Source organism: Branchiostoma lanceolatum, chromosome 9 (assembly GCF_035083965.1).
Source record: "Branchiostoma lanceolatum isolate klBraLanc5 chromosome 9, klBraLanc5.hap2, whole genome shotgun sequence".
NCBI lineage: Eukaryota > Metazoa > Chordata > Leptocardii > Amphioxiformes > Branchiostomatidae > Branchiostoma > Branchiostoma lanceolatum.
In genome coordinates this window covers 21,623,054-21,641,629 of record NC_089730.1, presented here as the reverse complement: position 1 = coordinate 21,641,629, position 18,576 = coordinate 21,623,054, and the positions used below count along the sequence as shown (strand labels likewise).

The window sequence follows — 18,576 nt, the reverse complement described above, 5'->3', positions numbered from 1 at the left end:
TTGAGGGGCGTTTTTATTGTTTTTTTCATTGTATTATGCTTTGCTAGAAATAGAAGCCATTTGAAAGAAGACTAAAGTTTCAGATCGTAAATACACGAAATAGAGCATCCTTCTGTTCCCTCTGTTGCGTTTTGTGTTGGAAAATTAGGTGTCAACAGGCACAACGACGCACGTACCTCACTAAACTGCAGCTAACGCGTACGCAAGCTAGCATATTACAATACACTTCCAGACGTAAAGCTCCGTGTCAAGTAAAAGGCTATGGAATACACTTTGGCTGACGGCGACACCCCCCCCCCCCCTTCCCCCATGCCTTATTCGTGTATCTTGCCTTAATCGTGTATCTTAGGACGATTCCGACGGCCGTCTCTGTGTCTGTACCCAGATTCCATCCTCGTTCTTTCAGAGTCTACCCAGCCAGGCTGCGCACAAAGCAGCACTTTGAGTCGTTGTCTAGTCCTGTACGCCTTTGATCGCATATCAGTCAAGCTCAAAAACACGCTTGCTGGCCAGCATGGGCGTAATTTGAAGCCCCGAATCACTAAAAGCCGCACAATCTGTTCTCTCCTGAACCGCGTCCGCTAGGGGGCGCTTCATGCTTTTCACCGGTGTCAAAGGCCAATGCGTCGACGTAAGAGACCCGAACCTTCAAGGATGATGGAGAAGATAGTTTTCTTTCGTTTTAATCATCATTGACTTAATACATTATACTTAAGGTCTCATTTATGTATTACTCCGAGTGGGTACCCTAAAAGAGTCCGTTGCCCCAAAAAATGAACGGCTGCATGTACATGTGTCTATATCGGTGTAAAAATCCCTTTTAGCTAGGCCAGCTGATATCAAGCGTCAAACTGATGAAAGCTTGTTTGTAACGGAAGAAATTAACAGGTAAAGTTCGGCAGCCGCGCGCGAGGTCGGACGTCCACAGCCGGACATTGGCGGCAATTCGGTCGATCACTTTCAGCTGGAAAGTGCCTATTCAGGGGGTCTAGCTAAGTGCCGTTTTTAATTGCCATAAAAAGGTATTGCATGCCAACTGGTAGTTGGCAATTTTTTCAAATGATCTAGGGTAGATGAGCTCAACAGAGAATGAATGACATCGGTGCATTTCCTAAAGCTTCATTACGAATGCGCCCATGTAAAACACGTTTTATAACATGTAAGCCTATGGGGCGGAAAAACTCATGAATGAGACCTTAAATAAAAATGAAAAATATTCATAAAAAATCAACGATTAGCGCTGGAGCGTAAATTTAAAAACGATTGATAACCCGGCGTCACCCCGCATTTTCTGACCGCAAATTGCCATGGCAACGGACTAGTCTACATTTTTGAGGGGCGTTTTTATTGTTTTTTTCATTGTATTATGCTTTGCTAGAAATAGAAGCCATTTGAAAGAAGACTAAAGTTTCAGATCGTAAATACACGAAATAGAGCATCCTTCTGTTCCCTCTGTTGCGTTTTGTGTTGGAAAATTAGGTGTCAACAGGCACAACGACGCACGTACCTCACTAAACTGCAGCTAACGCGTACGCAAGCTAGCATATTACAATACACTTCCAGACGTAAAGCTCCGTGTCAAGTAAAAGGCTATGGAATACACTTTGGCTGACGGCGACACCCCCCCCCCCCCCTTCCCCCATGCCTTATTCGTGTATCTTGCCTTAATCGTGTATCTTAGGACGATTCCGACGGCCGTCTCTGTGTCTGTACCCAGATTCCATCCTCGTTCTTTCAGAGTCTACCCAGCCAGGCTGCGCACAAAGCAGCACTTTGAGTCGTTGTCTAGTCCTGTACGCCTTTGATCGCATATCAGTCAAGCTCAAAAACACGCTTGCTGGCCAGCATGGGCGTAATTTGAAGCCCCGAATCACTAAAAGCCGCACAATCTGTTCTCTCCTGAACCGCGTCCGCTAGGGGGCGCTTCATGCTTTTCACCGGTGTCAAAGGCCAATGCGTCGACGTAAGAGACCCGAACCTTCAAGGATGATGGAGAAGATAGTTTTCTTTCGTTTTAATCATCATTGACTTAATACATTATACTTAAGGTCTCATTTATGTATTACTCCGAGTGGGTACCCTAAAAGAGTCCGTTGCCCCAAAAAATGAACGGCTGCATGTACATGTGTCTATATCGGTGTAAAAATCCCTTTTAGCTAGGCCAGCTGATATCAAGCGTCAAACTGATGAAAGCTTGTTTGTAACGGAAGAAATTAACAGGTAAAGTTCGGCAGCCGCGCGCGAGGTCGGACGTCCACAGCCGGACATTGGCGGCAATTCGGTCGATCACTTTCAGCTGGAAAGTGCCTATTCAGGGGGTCTAGCTAAGTGCCGTTTTTAATTGCCATAAAAAGGTATTGCATGCCAACTGGTAGTTGGCAATTTTTTCAAATGATCTAGGGTAGATGAGCTCAACAGAGAATGAATGACATCGGTGCATTTCCTAAAGCTTCATTACGAATGCGCCCATGTAAAACACGTTTTATAACATGTAAGCCTATGGGGCGGAAAAACTCATGAATGAGACCATAATGGTGGTTTGGCTCAGAAATATCGTGGACTGACATACATTTCATAGGGGAATAATAAAGTTAAAGATGCATTTTATTATCATATATGTTCGATGCAGTCTCATATTTTCAAACATATGAATACTGAGTAATATTTTTTATCAACAAAACTTAATTGTCTTCGTTTGGTGAAAAAAAATGATGTTTTTTGTTGATGTCTGACATACGTTACCTCCCCTGAATTAGTAGACCAGTCCCATCACGAACTCTCGCGAGACTCCCGCGGTGACACGAGACTTCGCACGACCCGCCATTTTGCGTGCCGGACGACTTTCCGTGGTTGAAAATCTCTTCTTCTCCTCAGTTTCCCCCCGTTTCTCCGCCTAATTTCTCAAACGACCGCGCGTGGACAATCTTGAGTTCCTGTAGAACCTTCCCGCGCATAATTGAGCGGTATCTCGCCGCGCAGTTGTCAGTTCTTACCGAGTTTTTGCCGGGTTAGTGCGGGTAGTCGTCGGTAGGACGTCGCCATGCCGCAGAGCAACGTGCTGCCTTTGTGGGGGAACGACAAGACGATGAATCTGAACTCTCTCATCCTCACTAACATCCAGTCTTCTCCATACTTCAAGAACGACTTGTTCCAACTCAAGACGTACCACGAGGTCATAGACGAGATATACTACAAGGTCGGTGGGTGGAGACTCCTTTATATTTTTGCTCTTTTCTTTGTTCTAAACAGGGAAAACGAACGCTTTCTACTAGTCTGGATGTGTGTTAGAATTAATATTTTTTCTTTCCTTTTCCGTCTTCAGTTTTTGCTCGTTTATGTTTACATTTTTTTGGGAAATTATTTGTCGTGAGAAAAAATAACATTTGGTTAAAGATGTAAGAATTTCCTGACGGTGATATAGCAACTTATAGTCTGAACACGTGCAAAAACATAATTTGGGTCAAATTTCAAGAATAATTTGACTGGAAACGTAAATTTTACTTCTTGACATCGTTTTCGGAACAGATGACTGTTTAGACAGAGAAAATACAGTATTGTCACTGAAATGTATCATTAATCAATCATACGAATGTCAGTTTCATAATTCGAAAAAATATGATGATGTCATCCTCTCTACGTAACGTGTCCATGGCAACGGTTCTGGAGACCTTTATGTAATTTGAGGAATATGCGGAGGCTGGAGTAGGGGTGATGACACTGGGGTGATGTCATGGTCCATCAATGTGCGTTTGTGATACTGGCACTTCCTGCTGCAGATTGAACACCACATGTCCATGGATAGATACATTGTACCAACCCCTATAATGAACATTCACGTAGCTAGTAATAATTTAGTATGGAAAAAAAACAGTACAAAAAATTTGTGGTGGGACATTTCAGCAATTTAGGGTTGCAGTCCAGAAGCAAATTACCAAAAATTTCTTACCCCCCAAAAATGTACTATGTTATCATGGATTCTTTCAATTCAAATTAGACTTACACGTGAATTAATAATCTGCAGCATTAAAGATGTAATTTGGTGTCAACCTGTAAATTTGAGTGAATAACATTTGTGCAGCCATATAGATGATCACTTATCTGAGTTATCAACAAACATGGATGTCTAACCTTGGTGGGAATACGATAAAGTGACAAAAAGTATTTGCTGTGTCAGAGACTCCTGCAGCAGTATAATCAAATTATTACTGGATACCACTAGTACCACTCTTACTTGTTGTGTTAAGGTGTAGAAGTTTACTGTTTAGCGTCTGTTGTGTTGTGTGTAGGGCTCGAAATAATGGGTGCATGTGCACCTGTGTGCATCCAAAATTGTACACTAACAGTATCAGAAAAAGCAATATAACCCTTTGTTGCACTTTCTTTGATGCACTACTTGTCTGAAAATTGGAAGCTATAGAATTACAGATTGGAGTTCTTAATTATGATTATAAGAGCATTAAACTGTAATTATGTTTTGCTGACATTCAACTTCATTTTATGTGGTGCACCCAGATTTCTTTCTGTGCACCTAAGTCTCTTGGTAGAGTGCACCAGTGCACCTATTTGCAAGAAATGGATTTCGAGCCCTGTTAAATATATCTTGAATGTGTTGTGTGCAGGTCCAGCACCTTGAGCCATGGGAGAAAGGGAGTCGGAACACAGGCGGACAGACCGGGATGTGCGGAGGGGTAAGTATCATGTATGTCACTCCTCCTCCTGTCATACTGTACTCTCTTCTCTTACTCTGTAGATATGTTCATGGATGTTTCCAAATCATATCCCTGGGAATTGGGGTATCTTTTTTTTTTATCATCTAGATGTGTAACCCTGCCTCCTGTTCAGTAGCTAATTGAAGTATTAACATAGAACCTTTTCTGACTTAGTATTCTATTGAAGACTACCTGAAGACATCCTAAATTGTTTTAACCTCATTATATCTATTCAGAGTTTTGATATAAAACCTTGTTTTCCAGTCCTCTCTGGCTCCTTAGACACTGACGAAAGACAGTGGATGCTGTCTGAAACGTCTGACTAGTACTGTTTCAAAATTTTATCCAGTTGCTTGAGTAACTATTTTTGGCATATCTTATTACCTGGATGTCTAACCTTAATCAACATAACCCTGTGTAGGTTCGCGGTGTGGGAGCTGCTAGTTCAGTTTCTAATGTTCTGTGTCCCCCGGTGTAGGTTCGCGGTGTGGGAGCTGACATGTACAGTTTCTAACGTTCCTGTGTCCCCCTCCCCTGTGTAGGTTCGCAGTGTGGGAGCTGCTAGTACAGTTTCTAACGTTCCTGTGTCCCCCTGTGTAGGTTTGCAGTGTGGAAGCTGCTAGTACAGTTTCTAACGTTCCTGTGTCCCCTCCCCTGTGTAGGTTCGCAGTGTGGAAGCTGCTAGTACAGTTTCTAACGTTCCTGTGTCCCCTCTACCGTGTAGGTTCGCGGTGTGGGAGCAGGAGGTATTGTCTCCACAGCGTACTGTCTACTGTACAAACTCTTCACGCTGAAGCTGACGCGTAAACAGGTGAACGGCCTCCTTCAGCACGGCGACTCCCCGTACATCCGCGGGCTGGGATTCATGTACATCAGGTGGGTAGGTGCACAGCCTTCTTATCTTACTCAAGATGCTTGTCTTAAGAACAGGAGGTGCACAGCCTTCTTATCTTACTCAAGACGCTTGTCTTAAGAACAGGAGGTGCACAGCCTTCTTATCTTACTCAAGACGCTTGTCTTCAGAACAGGAGGTGCACAGCCTTCTTATCTTACTCAAGACGCTTGTCTTAAGAACAGGAGGTGCACAGCCTTCTTATCTTACTCAAGACACTTGTCTTAAGAACTGGACAGGCGTCTTGATTTTATTTTATCTTACAAGTGACACACAGGCAGTGAGTTCTGGTACCATGTACCACACATTACATATCACAGAGCGTATAACATGTTACAAAATCATGTACTGAACAGACCCTGGCACTAAGGCTTAGCTTTCTGCTTGTAACAGGACAAACTCCCAACCGCTCTTCAGATGTTTGTCTTATATACATTTTACCTTCTATAGTCTTCTTATACTCCATAGTCTCTTCCTTAACGAGATGACAGACTTTTTAACATTTCTTAGACTTTACAGACTTACTACTACTCTTCTATCAATTTTCTCAAGAACAGGACAGGCTTTAATCTTTCTTGTTTCTTTATTTCTGGTTGTTGAATGAGTCTTGAATCTTGTTTTACTTTAAGCTTCTTATCATTTTGGTTCAGTCAGAGTTTTAGAAAGTTAGGCATGATCATGATGTTAAAAACATTGAAAAGCTTCTAACCCGTGTTTGTGATCATCCCTCCCCCAGATACACCCAACCCCCCGCCGACCTGTGGGAATGGTACGAGCCGTACATCGATGATGACGAGGTACGTTACAGCGGGTAATGTCCGACAGCTTCTCTACTATCACAAAATTTGTTCACACGTTTCTCTACTATCATAGATATTCACACGTTTCTGTACTACTGTAATTCTTGATTTGTTAACTGTAACTTGATTTTAGCTGATTTAACGGTCACTAAAATTTCATCATCGCTAATATTTGATCACTCATATTTGAGACAGTAAGTTTTGTTCCCACCGTTAAAATTAAGTGCCGTGACCTTCATTTTCCCCAAACCGCTTTAATTTCCTGCCGCTATATTAAAGTGATTTACAGTATTATAGATACACATCATACATAGCGTTATGGCGGGTAGACTCGTCCTGTACTGTTTTGAAAAAAGAACCCTTTAATACTTACTTGAAGACTAAGATGGTAACATTGAAACTTTTGGAGCCAGCAGGGTCCTTCTTCCGTTACCATGGTGAGTGACGAGACTCCGCCCTTCTTTCTTCCTTGCATTTCACACTGAAACAGTAGGGATTCTTCCCCTCGTCTTTAAAAAAAATGTTTTTGCTAGCCTGTAGGTGTTTGGATGTTTGAGGTATTCAAACACTGACGTTGTGCATTCTGTGAAACTTATGCAGTAATGTTGTCCCAGGGCTCGAAATTCGTTTTTGGAAATAGGTGCACTGGTGCACCCTATCCAAAAAATTAGGTGCACAGGAAGAATTTTAGTGCACCACATAAAATGAAGTTGAATGTCAGCAAAACTGTTTGTTGCTCTCTTAAGAACTTCAATCTGTAATTCTATCCAGATTTCAAATTTCAACCAAGCAATACATTAAATAAAGTACAGCAAAGGTTATATTGCTTTTTCTGATACTTACATTTCACATTTCACGTTTATTCTGTATGATAGTGTACAAGAGAACCATTACTCAATACAGTACAAAAATATCTAGGTGCACCAGTGCACCCACAGTCAAAAATTAGGTGCACAGCTCCAATTTTGGGTGCACACAGGTGCACATGCACCCAGTATTTTGAGCCCTGTGTCCTAAGGTGCAAGTATTGCGAGGACGGGACTAGTGCTGACAGAGCCTCACTCTGAGGTTAGCCTTATGCCTACATGGTACATAGTGTTGTACCTTACCTCAGTCAGATATGGTCGTTTCTTAAAGGCTTCTCTGGGTGCTGTAGTTATAGCAAGTGCTGTTTTTTAAAGAAAGGATGAACCGTGATTTACTACACAGAAATCGGACCTAAAACGAGTTGAACAGTTGAAAACTTGTCTGCAAGGAACATTTTTTGTGCAGATGACATCTTCTCATCTGTATCTATATAGCTGGTATAACTGCCCTTCGGCATAACACATTAGCTTGGATGATAAGATTGTGAAGCCTTGCAGACATGTGCTAACGTACCGCCCCCCTCCCCCGTGTATTCCCACAGGAGTTAGATGTAAAGGCGGGTACCGGCTGCATGATGACTGTTGCTAACGTACCGCCCCCCCTCCCCCTTGTTCCCCCTGCAGGAGCTAGATGTTAAGGCAGGTAGCGGCTGCATGATGACTGTAACTAACGTACCGCCCGCCCTCTCCCCCATGTTCCCCTGCAGGAGTTAGATGTGAAGGCAGGTACCGGCTGCATGATGACAGTCGGTGAGATGCTGCGCAGCTTCCTGGGGAAGATCGAGTGGTTCTCCACCCTCTTCCCCCGCATCCCTGTCCCCATCCAGAAGGACCTGGAGGGCAAGCTGGCCTCCCGCCCGTTGCTACGGAAACGCACCGCCCCTGCCGAGGAGGAGCAGGAAGAGGAGGAGACGGCCGAGCACATCCCGGATGAGGAGGTCTCGTGGGGCGAGGCAGAACGCCGCTCAAGGGCACGGCGGAGCAGGTGAGCGAAAGGTCATGACGCCTTACGAACTTTCTACTGGTTTTTCCCCTCTGAACTTTGACCTTCATCTGTAACCTTTGAACCTGAATTAGACTTTCTGTAACCTGTAGCTAAGGTCTTCTGTGAGCCTCAAAACAAGCAGTTCTTGATAGAATTTTCTTAACATTGATATTTGATAATGCATGTGACATGACAGTATTATTAAGTTCTGATATAGGCCGATAGATGATGATGATTAAGTTTATACTTCTTGCAAGTACAGCCTTGTTTTATCTTCACAATGACATTGGTAAGCAGAGGATAGAATGACTTGTTCTGTTCTCCAGATCCTCCAGCAGAGAGGCGACCAAGCCCGCCTCCCGCACCTCCAGCCCCGCGCAGAAGAAACGGACCGACTTCGAGCGCGACCTGGAGCGCGAGAGGGACCGCCAGCGTCGCGAGAAGGAACGTCCGCGAAGCCGCAGTTCCGACAGGCCCCGCGAACGCCAACAGCGCAGTCGAAGCCGGGAGAAGAAACGCAGCAAGAGCCAAGACAAGCAGTCGCCGAGCAAGACCACACGCGACAGGAAGGACAGGCGGCGCTCAAGAAGCCGGGAACGGAAGCGGTCGCGTAGCCGGGACAGGAGACGGTCCCGGAGCCGCGACAAGAAGCGTTCCCGCAGCCAGGAGCGTGACGGCGGCAGACGGGAGTCCGACAAACGGCGCAGCAGAAGCCGCGAGAGAAAGCACCGGTCGCGAAGCCGAGACAAGGACCGCAAGGAGCGCTCCGGCTCTAAAGATCACAAGGAGAGATCGAGTTCCAAACACAAGGATGGCCACAGAGACATTTCCCGCAAGGAGGCCAAGAAGCAGAGGAAAGACCGGGAGTCCAAGGACAGGGAGAGACACAAGGAGCGGAAACGCAGCCGTTCGCGGAGCAAGGATCGCTCGCACAAGCACGGCAAAGGGGAGGGCAAGCGGAACGCGCACCATGGCTCCGATAACGACGTCGAGGAAGGGCAGATAGACGAGAGTGTACAGAATTCCAGCTAGGTCTCAGCTCAGCTGACCTGTTTATACACTAGTACTAGAGGGGAAGAATTATTGTCCAAGAAAAATTGTACAGAAAGATCCTTTCATCGATTCGTCAAAGATTTGGTTGGGATTTATTTTGAAGTTAGGCCACACCATTTTAATTTCTTGGTTAACGGAATTTAAAAAAAATGCAAGATTGGAAAATTAGCAGGAAAACGGAATCTCAGAGGAAAGTTTGTACTTTGGTGCACACAGTTTCAGAGAGTGAACAGGGTCAGGTGCAAGTTTTCACCCCAGCCTTCTGTTTTTATGATTTTTTTTGTTACTATAATTTAAAAAAACATTCCGTTAACCAAGAAATTAAATCGGTGTGGCCTTTGCGAGATCTCCCAACTATAGGGTTACACAGACTTGATTCTAAGGATGATTCTAAGGAGCCTCGATTGATTTTTCCTTGTCCAAAATCTCTCTCTGTGCATATACTATGAGGCTGAGAAGTCTTAGGAATTTTGAAATATTAGCTTGTCATTAAAAGTTACATTGAAAAGGAAGTTTGATCTTTTCCTTTTTTCCTCAGATGATTTTGGTTTTTCTGATCAGTGTCATACATAGAATCAAGTGTGTGTAACCTAAGTGATTACAAACCACACCACAAAATGCTTTCGTCATGTTGATATTTTCCAGATCATTTTGTCCTGTTGAGCCATACCTCAAACTAGCATAGCCACCCTATGTTTAGTTTGAGTAAAAGAAAAAAAAACGACCAAAACAGCTTTTAGTGCAGAGCCAGGTAGGACCAAGTGCAAAAGGAGTGACTCTTAGGAAAACATTTTGTCTGAAAGTTTAGTCAGGACATGTTACCATACCTCATTGATTGTATGCTTTGGGCATCTGTAGAATTTCTGATAATTGAGTTGATGGTAGTCTTCGTGTGATGCCTTAATGATTCAGGCCATTCCTTTTGCTAGGAAACATACATTTAGTCCTTTGTAATGAAGCATAGCCTAGAGAGGGTATTAAAGAATACATGTAAATGCATCATGTCAAGGAACCAAATTGAAACCAAATTGAAAGTATGAAAAGCACAATGAAGTAGCTTTACACTTGTTTTTTTTACATATTTTGCCGTTTGCCCAAAACAGTTCTGAATCAGTGTTTCCTACATTTTGTAGCTGACAAAGCTGGAAAGAAGTCCAAGTGTACAAAGACATTTTTACCCAGTCTATGAAACAAAACAACCTGTTGAGTCTTCTAGTCCTGTCCCCCCACCCCCAGTCATCTGTTGTACAGTTCTAGATTTTGTACTCCCTAGCTTAAGTTAAGGTGAAAAGATTTCTGCAGAGCTCTGACAAACTCTTGTGTGTGACCACGAACATTGTGCCTAAGGAAGAAAGGAAGCCTTTGGCAACATTTCAAAACTGAACTGTAGAATATGATAGCTTCTGTCTAGGCCAGGGTGAAGAAGGTTAGAATGAAAAGGATTCAGCACCTGGCACTAAAAATTCAAAATGTTGGCACCCAGATATCAAGGACAATGTCAAGCCTACCGTTTCAACCTGTCACTTTATGTTTCACATGCCATTTATTGCTGTCCTGTAAAGTAGCACACACTTTTATAACAGAGACAGTGAGATGTTTGCTGTAAGATTTTTTGATTAGAAACCTTTGTGCTGAATTCCAAATTTCGCCTTGTTCCAAATAATGTTACTGTCTGCCACATGCAACACCCAGCACAGGATGAAGCCCGGGTGGCTTGAATAACTCACAGCAACTCACTCCTTCTCTTTCATGGTGGCTCTTTTGTAGTTTTTCCTGGTGGCTCACGTGTTCCCCAGCCTTTGTGTCCACACATGAACCACTGTACAGAACCACCATCCACTAGCTTTAATGTGAAAGAGGCACCCAAAGTGCGTCGAGAATTAGAAGAAAATAGTAAACCTAAGTAAGAGCAGATTTGATACAGACCTGTATGTACGTATGCTCCCACTGAATACCAGATGTATATATTTCATAGAGTAGTTTTGGAGCTATTGTAAGTAAGGGAAAAATTTGACCAAAGGGAGGGGGTGTGGTGAAAAAAAAAGTTATCCTAAGCTTTTCAGACCTTCTAGGTGTAGTGAAGAGAATCTGTGTTTGTGTTGAAATCACAATGTGCAACTGTAGGTGCCCAGGTGTAATACTGTCTCAGTTCAGACTTTCCTTGATTTTCAGACTTTTGTCGAGAATTACGTGTATGTAACAACCAAGATTGGACGTATTTGATGATTTTGTACTTTATTGATGCGATGATGATGGTTGGTAGTTTGTACTTTATGTTGTTGAAGCCATTGAGTTGGGATGCAAACATCACAGAGAATAAATACCAGATGTAAGTACTGTTTATAATCTGTGTTCATCATTATTTTAGCAAGCTTAAGCTTAGGTGATGTACATTATGCAAGCTTAGGCCACACCAATTTAATTTCTTGGTTAACGGATTTTTTGAAAAAATGCTAAATTCCAAAATCAACATGAAAACAGAATCTCAGAGGAAAGTTTGTACTTTGGTGCACACAGTTTCAGGGAGTGAACAGGGCCAGGTGTAAGTTTTCACCCCAGCCTTCTGTTTTCATGATTTTTTTTTTCTAAAATAAAAAAAAAATCTGTTAACCAAAAAATTAAATTGGTGTGGCCTAAAAGCCAAGGTCAGGCAATACAATTAAATCTAGTCAGCAAACCACATGGCACAGCCAAACTCCTATTAAACCAGTCCCACAGTTAAGGCTATCTTTGGTGTAACCCCCCTCCCCACCAACCGTCTTTTTTTTAGACCAAGTTTGACTGTAACTTACAGTGTAAGGTAGACCTGAAGGGGTAGGGGGTGCATGTTGAGGTTTATTTGAAGCTGACAGAATTTAGAAATGCAGTAGTGCAAGTCCCCTAACACACCCTCATCCTTTCTTATCCAAACCAACCAGAGCTAACTTCCTGGAGTTAGAATTTAGAAGTAATTTTAAAGTTAGCTCTCATATTTTGTCATTCAAATTAAGACCCACAGCAGTACTTAGTACTAAAGACACGAAGGACAATAATGAGAAATAGCCAATGAAGTCCCATTCCAGCCATTTATTCATATCACAAAACACAACTTGTACAAGGCACATCCAGGAACCAAATTTGACATGGCCGTCTTGCTTATGTGTTACCATCCTAACACACACACACAGGCAGACATATCTCTTTACTGACAGTTGGTCCTCTGTGGGATGGCACTAGTCTATTAACAAACTCTCTTATGAGCCCTGGCCTGACCAGTATGAGGGCTGCTAGAACCAGTGTATACACATGACAGCATGACTTTTGATAGTCCGGGTCTTTTATAACAGCTACAGGCCTAGGCCCTTGGTAAGAATGGTACTAGCTATAGGGTACATACTGAAAAAAAAAATCTTAAGTGCCTTGGCAGCAGACTTCATTTCAATCAACTGGGAATCTTAACTGTTACCGGTATGCTCATATCCAGTGAGATGCAGTAAAAATTACTTACAGCTATTACATGCTCATTAAGAAAATCCAATTTCGAAAATTGTATAATAATGTAATTCTTGATTTGTCAACTGTAACTAATTTTAGCTGATTTAACTGTTTGTCAACAGCTAAAATTTCATCATCACTAATATTTTATCACTAATATTTGAGACAGTAATGTTTGTTCCCACCGTTAAAATTAAGTGACGTGACCTACTCCATTTTCCCCCAAAGGCTATATTTTCCTGCCGCTATATTAAAGTGATTTACAGTAACAGACGCTGGGAAAATAGTAATGTGACATAACTCTTTTCTACCCTGACTATTGCATAATCTTAATGTCAAGCTGCAAATTACAATGTAAGATCATTCTCATTCCCACCGCCAACATAGTTCAATATCATCCACAATAGATATGTATTAACACATTCTACACCTTACTTACAAATCTACTATATATGCATTATAGTACCAGTATACCTGATAAGAAATCATTTGCTACTACTAGAGTACAGTTTCTTATCGAAACGGCAAAACACCAGAATGGACTTCTGAGGCATCTGAATTGCGGAGTGCATTTCAAGTTGGAATCTAAACTCCCATGCTCATATCTTCCTATTGCCCAATCTTGTTACAATGAAAAAGGTTACAATGAAAAAAGTTACAATGAAGATTACTGATTACATAATGCCCATCTTGGAAAACTGACTTCTGGAATGATTTATGATACTTGAGAGTATCTAGCTGACTAAACTGACATATGACACTTTTCTAACCTGGCTATTGCATAATCTCAAATGTTAAGTTGCAAATTACAATGTAAGATCATCCTCATTCCCATCGCCAACATAGTTCAATAGATGTATGAATTAACATATTCTACAACTTCCTTCAGGGGCCTCATTTACATTTATACATGTATTATACTACAAGTATAGCTGGTAAGGAATAATACTAGGGTACAGTTTCTTACTGAAACAATAAAATGCCAGGCATCTGGTACTCGAGGCATCTGAATGCATTTCACCAAACTGCTGTATTTACACCTTCATGCTACTAATATTCAAACACTTTTAGTGCAATCAAGAAACATTAAAGCTATTTACATAACATGCATCAAGGAAAACTGATTTCTGAAATAGTTGATAACACGCTTGGACATAATCATGTGACAAAGTATAATAGAATGTAACAAATGTCCTGCTCACACCATAATTCCAATGGGTAGTTCAGATGTGTTAAGTGTTTTCCAATCTAATATGCAAGTTTCAATTTTCAATTAAAGCCATTATCAAATGACATTCATCATTCCTGTCATCAATATAATTTCAACATCATTTACACCGTCTAGATGAGTTTACACATTCTGCAACTTCCCCCAATTTCTTCACGGGCCAAACTTTTATACATAAATGTCCAGCTAACTGAGATCTGACACTTTCAATCACCAAGAAAGAAGAGTGAGGCAATTTGACAGGATTGACTCATGGAACTTTTGATGTGTTTTCCCTGCCAAGACTGTCAACTTTACTACAGAAGTCATGAACAACATCCTTGGGAAGTACTATTTGGTTATCTGTGCATGTCTGTGTGTGCGTGTGTTTCTATGTGTCTGTGTTTCTGTGTGCGTGTGTTTCTATGTGTCTGTGTTTCTGTGTGTGTGTGTTTCTCTGTGTGTGTGTTTCTGTGTGTGTGTGTTTCTCTGTGTGTGTGTGTGTTTCTCTGTGCGTGTGTGTGTGTATTGCAAGTGGTATGCTTAAAGGGGTGACGCCTGCCATTTCTGGTAGCCTCGCGATGTATATTTCCATCAATATTTCCATCCATGCAAACTTTGCAACGGATTCCTAGCTTTTTCTCAATCAACCCAAACTGGTTTTGCAATTGGCTTGTATCTAAACTGTAGTGACTTTCTCATAGACTGCTGAAGTGACTTCTGCTTTCTGTTTCTGTGACCGAAAAACTATCTTGCAACAGACCTTCCCGAGCTTTTCTTTAGCTGTGGTTGCTTTGTCCGGCCAGTAGTCCAATGTCAGCTCCAGAAGTCGTCGGGCGCACACTCTCGCTCTCCCCAGCTCATTTTGTGCGATGTGGACGTCGATCAGGCCTTCCAGTGCCTCCCTCAAACGTGGATGGTACTCCTCCCTCTTCAGTTCCACTCTGTAGGCTACCCGGAACATCTCAGCTGCCTCCTCCAGTCCCCCGACCGCCATCTTGAACTGCCCAGCGACGATGTAGCATGCAGCTCGCCTCAGGGGTGGGTTTCCAGCTTTACACTCACTCTCAACCAGTCTCAACATCTTTCCGCACTCCCAACATCCCTCTGCGGTGAGATATGACTTCTTTTCTTCCTCTGCACATTTAGCCATTAGTTCATAGCACTTTACGAGGTTTTCATAGAGGCTCAGTTTGGCAAATATGTCAGCACCGCTACTCCTAAGTAGGCCAAAGTCATAGAATTTGACTCTGAGTTTAATCGAGAGCAATATTGTACAGAGACGCTCTATGCTCTCCAGGTTTAGCATTACGTGCGATGGCATCTCTTCGTTTAAGACTGCACTGAACAGCTGCCATCGGTACGGGCTTTCACATACTTGCAGATACGTGTAGGTGTACGCTCTAATCCCGTGGCCAGATTTTGTGAGGAAGTATAGAAACATCTCAGCAGCTATTGGACTTTCTCTCACGAAGTTTATGGACATATACAGCTCTGGAAGGAACGTTTTCTTCAGTGTCTCCATAGGAACAGCCAGGTTTCTGTCAGCTAGCTTCGTGTACATCTCCGTGGTGAGGGGCTCAACATTTTTCACCATGTTTTCCAACGTCTTTCTGTCATTCGCGTTCAGTTTGCCACTTAAGACTCTCAGGTGCTGCTTGGTGATGACCCGACTTATCACTGTCTCTTCGAAGAAGCTGTCTTCCAAGGACTGGCTCTTGCCGGCAAGTCGTTTGTACAGCTCCTGAAACATTAATTTTTCAGAACTAACAATCTGTACATCTGAAACCACGGAAATTCTGTCCGACGGTATCTCTGCAAACTCCTCTATGAGTTTTCTTGCTTCTTTAAGAGGCTCCTCAGACGAGGCTGGAGTTCCCTGCTGTATGAGCAGATGACCGTACACCATCAGTAGCCTGGCCTTCATCAGGGGGTAGTATTCAAGACCTTGTTCCCGCTTATCGGCATGCTCCAGAACTGCCATCACGTGAGGCATGAGCGCCACACTGAATTTGTACATCTCAGAATACATTGTGTCCTTCGAAAAGAACTTGACAAGTATCTGCAGAAGCTTGTTGATGCAGGTTGCTGTTTGCTGTTCTCTGTCCATCTGGAGACGGAGGGCCATTTGTGTGACACCGTGGATGAACAAACGGCGTTTCACTCCTTCGCCCTCGATGTAGCCAAGCGAGCGCCGCTTCAGATCTCGAACAAATCGCAGGTCAGATGCACGATGCTCTCCCTTTAACATTAACATGGGAATATTTTGGGGCATCAAGAAGGCACATAGTTGTAGCATGTACTTGCACTGGTCGTCCAACGTGTTTACGGCCATTTGTAAGGCTGCAAAGATGTTTCTCCCGGCGTCTGCATACCCTTCCTTGTAGTAGTCCTGTAGCCACTCGTCCCCCATGTCCATCAGTGTGTCCACGTCATCCTTGCCCCCGTGGAGCCGCTCCTTGTACTCCCCCAGGGTCATGTTGCACTCGTGGATAGTCCCCCGGGCTGCTGCCAGCCCCAGGGGCAGGCAGCTGAAGGACTGTGCGAGCTCCTTTATGTGTTCTAGATCTCTCGGAGTATCGCTTGGCAGGTCAACAGCTAGGAACCTTACCGCTTCATCTTCGGTGAAACCATCCATTAGGACGTTCTTGGATTCTGTGAATTTGTGCTGCAGTGCTGGATTTTGCGTAGTGATGAGCATCTTGGCAGAGCAATTTAGTAGTTCCTTTGGGATGTGCTTTACGTTTTCTGCTGGCAGATCGTCTATAAGAAGCAGGATGTGGCTCCTCTGATCAACAAGACTTTGAAGTCGGGTCTTACCATTCTCTGCCCCGCCAGTCAAGCTCTGCCGTAGGCTATCGACCCCATTCGCAATAGTGCCCCTTGATGTACCATCAATGACCCAAACAACCCCACCAGGGTGAACACTTGCATAATCCCTTTCATGATCACTGGCAACTTTGAACATCAGCTGTGTCTTGCCTGCTCCGCAAATGCCGTGAATAATGACTATCTTGGTATTCTGTAGGCTACTCTTAACCTCACTCACTTTCTTGGTGTCAGAAAAGTGATCCACTACCCCAAAATCGTTTAGGTTTGATACAGTCTTAAGATTTTCAGGATATTTTGGTCTTGGATCCAGTCGTTTTGCAATTCTGCCATACCCTTCCTTTTGGAGAATGTTAACAAATACTAAGAATTTATCAGGCTCTGCATGCTCTAACACAAACACAAGATTAGCCACACATTCTTTAACAGATGGGTTCTTTGATATAGTAATCAATTGTTCCTCTGATATAACTTGTTCTAGAGACATTACCGTTAGAAGCTTGGAAAGGGCACCTTTGTCCTTCACCTCTTCTACAATCTTCCCACAATTGTCCCTCAGTTGAGCGTTGTGCATCTTCTTCATCAGTCTTTCAGGATCTGAAACTAAATTCCAGTTTAGAAGTTTTTAGATATCTTACTTACTTACTTACTTTAAATATACTGCACAAGGTAAAGAAAATTACAATTAAGAAAGGTGTTGCATCTCACATTTTTAAAACACTAATGAGGTATATTCAATGACAGAGTGATTTTGCATAACTAACATAACTACAAACGAAGCACGCAGTACTTACCTAGTTGTTCTTCTCGGGCTACTCGATTCATTTCCAAAGTGGCTTTAAACATCCCTTTATGAGTGAGCAGAACGCCTTTCTTCCCTCCTGAACCCGTCACAGTGTTTCCTTCTTGGTAGATGTCGGCCACGTCTACTGATTTGATTTTTTTGTCTCCATTGTCCTTTTGTAGGGTGATTGCTAGTGTGCCATCCAGGTGGAATGTGAGTGTATAGGGCATCTCGACTTCCTTCTGTCTTATTTCAGTGTGCAATGTTGACCACGGAGACAACGTACGCGTCGTGACCCGTGTAGAAGTCTTATCTATACCTTTCGTCTCTGTCTTTGTGCGGGAAAGCTGAATCTCCCCCCTTATATCGGCACTCAACCCCACAGCCGCAGGCAACCCAACTTTGATGGACAAGCCCCCCGATACCTGAACTCTGTTGGTGTTTGTCCAGCCACAGGAGTACTTTGTAGAAATTTGGTCTGAAAATTGTTCATCCGAAGGGTTATTCGATAGATTATCTGTCTGTTCTTGATTTATAACCCGCCAGCTGCCTTCTTGCTTGGTGCTCTCTGTGTAGTCGATCTTTTCCTCGAAAACTTTGGCATTACTGGTGTCGACAGATACAACCGTGCACTGTGACCCATACTTTTTCTGTGCCCAGGCGACGCAGATATCATCAATGGTTGTCATGTCGACTGGGCTGTAGAAACACAGTCACAATAGAATTAGGGATGACTTGTGGTTTCTGGAAGCATGGAACTAAGAATTTATTTCTCAATAATGTGACTAAGCTGAATAATGTACCAAATACATTCCACAGGGTAAACTAGAGTTCGGTAACCTCATACCTTCGCCAACGATGTTGATCTTTACAGCTGAGAAACTAACGGTTTCTGATTGACCTGGATTATATAAACAAGGTTCTAATTTGCAGGACTTATATCAGTTAATGATCTCTGCCTAAATAAGGGCCAGATA

At 43.0% G+C, this 18,576-nt stretch overlaps 2 protein-coding genes across 4 annotated transcripts; one reads left to right on the top strand and one right to left on the bottom strand.

The window, feature by feature from the left end:
- Positions 1 to 2,817: 2,817 nt before the first annotated feature.
- Positions 2,818 to 11,651, top strand: LOC136441571 (pre-mRNA-splicing factor 38B-like). 3 transcript variants are annotated; one of them, XM_066437923.1, is made up of 7 exons: positions 2,872 to 3,196; positions 4,620 to 4,688; positions 5,434 to 5,585; positions 6,338 to 6,398; positions 7,810 to 7,828; positions 7,994 to 8,252; positions 8,579 to 11,651. In XM_066437923.1, exons 1-7 carry the CDS (start codon positions 3,041 to 3,043, stop codon positions 9,282 to 9,284), a joined length of 1,422 nt encoding a protein of 473 aa, XP_066294020.1. In that variant the 5' UTR covers positions 2,872 to 3,040; the 3' UTR covers positions 9,285 to 11,651. The 3 variants fall into 3 exon arrangements, with proteins under 3 accessions (XP_066294021.1, XP_066294020.1, XP_066294022.1); XM_066437925.1 differs by having other exon boundaries at positions 3,087 to 3,200; XM_066437924.1 differs by lacking the exon at positions 7,810 to 7,828 and having other exon boundaries at positions 2,818 to 3,196; positions 7,975 to 8,252.
- A 705-nt stretch (positions 11,652 to 12,356) lies between these two features.
- On the bottom strand, positions 12,357 to 18,286 carry LOC136442357 (uncharacterized). Its single transcript, XM_066439167.1, has 2 exons — positions 17,610 to 18,286; positions 12,357 to 17,418 (listed from the first exon to the last, which is right to left on the bottom strand). The coding sequence occupies exons 1-2, from the start codon at positions 17,827 to 17,829 to the stop codon at positions 14,666 to 14,668; spliced, it is 2,973 nt and encodes a 990-aa protein (XP_066295264.1). The 5' UTR covers positions 17,830 to 18,286; the 3' UTR covers positions 12,357 to 14,665.
- Between the last annotated feature and the right edge of the window lie 290 nt (positions 18,287 to 18,576).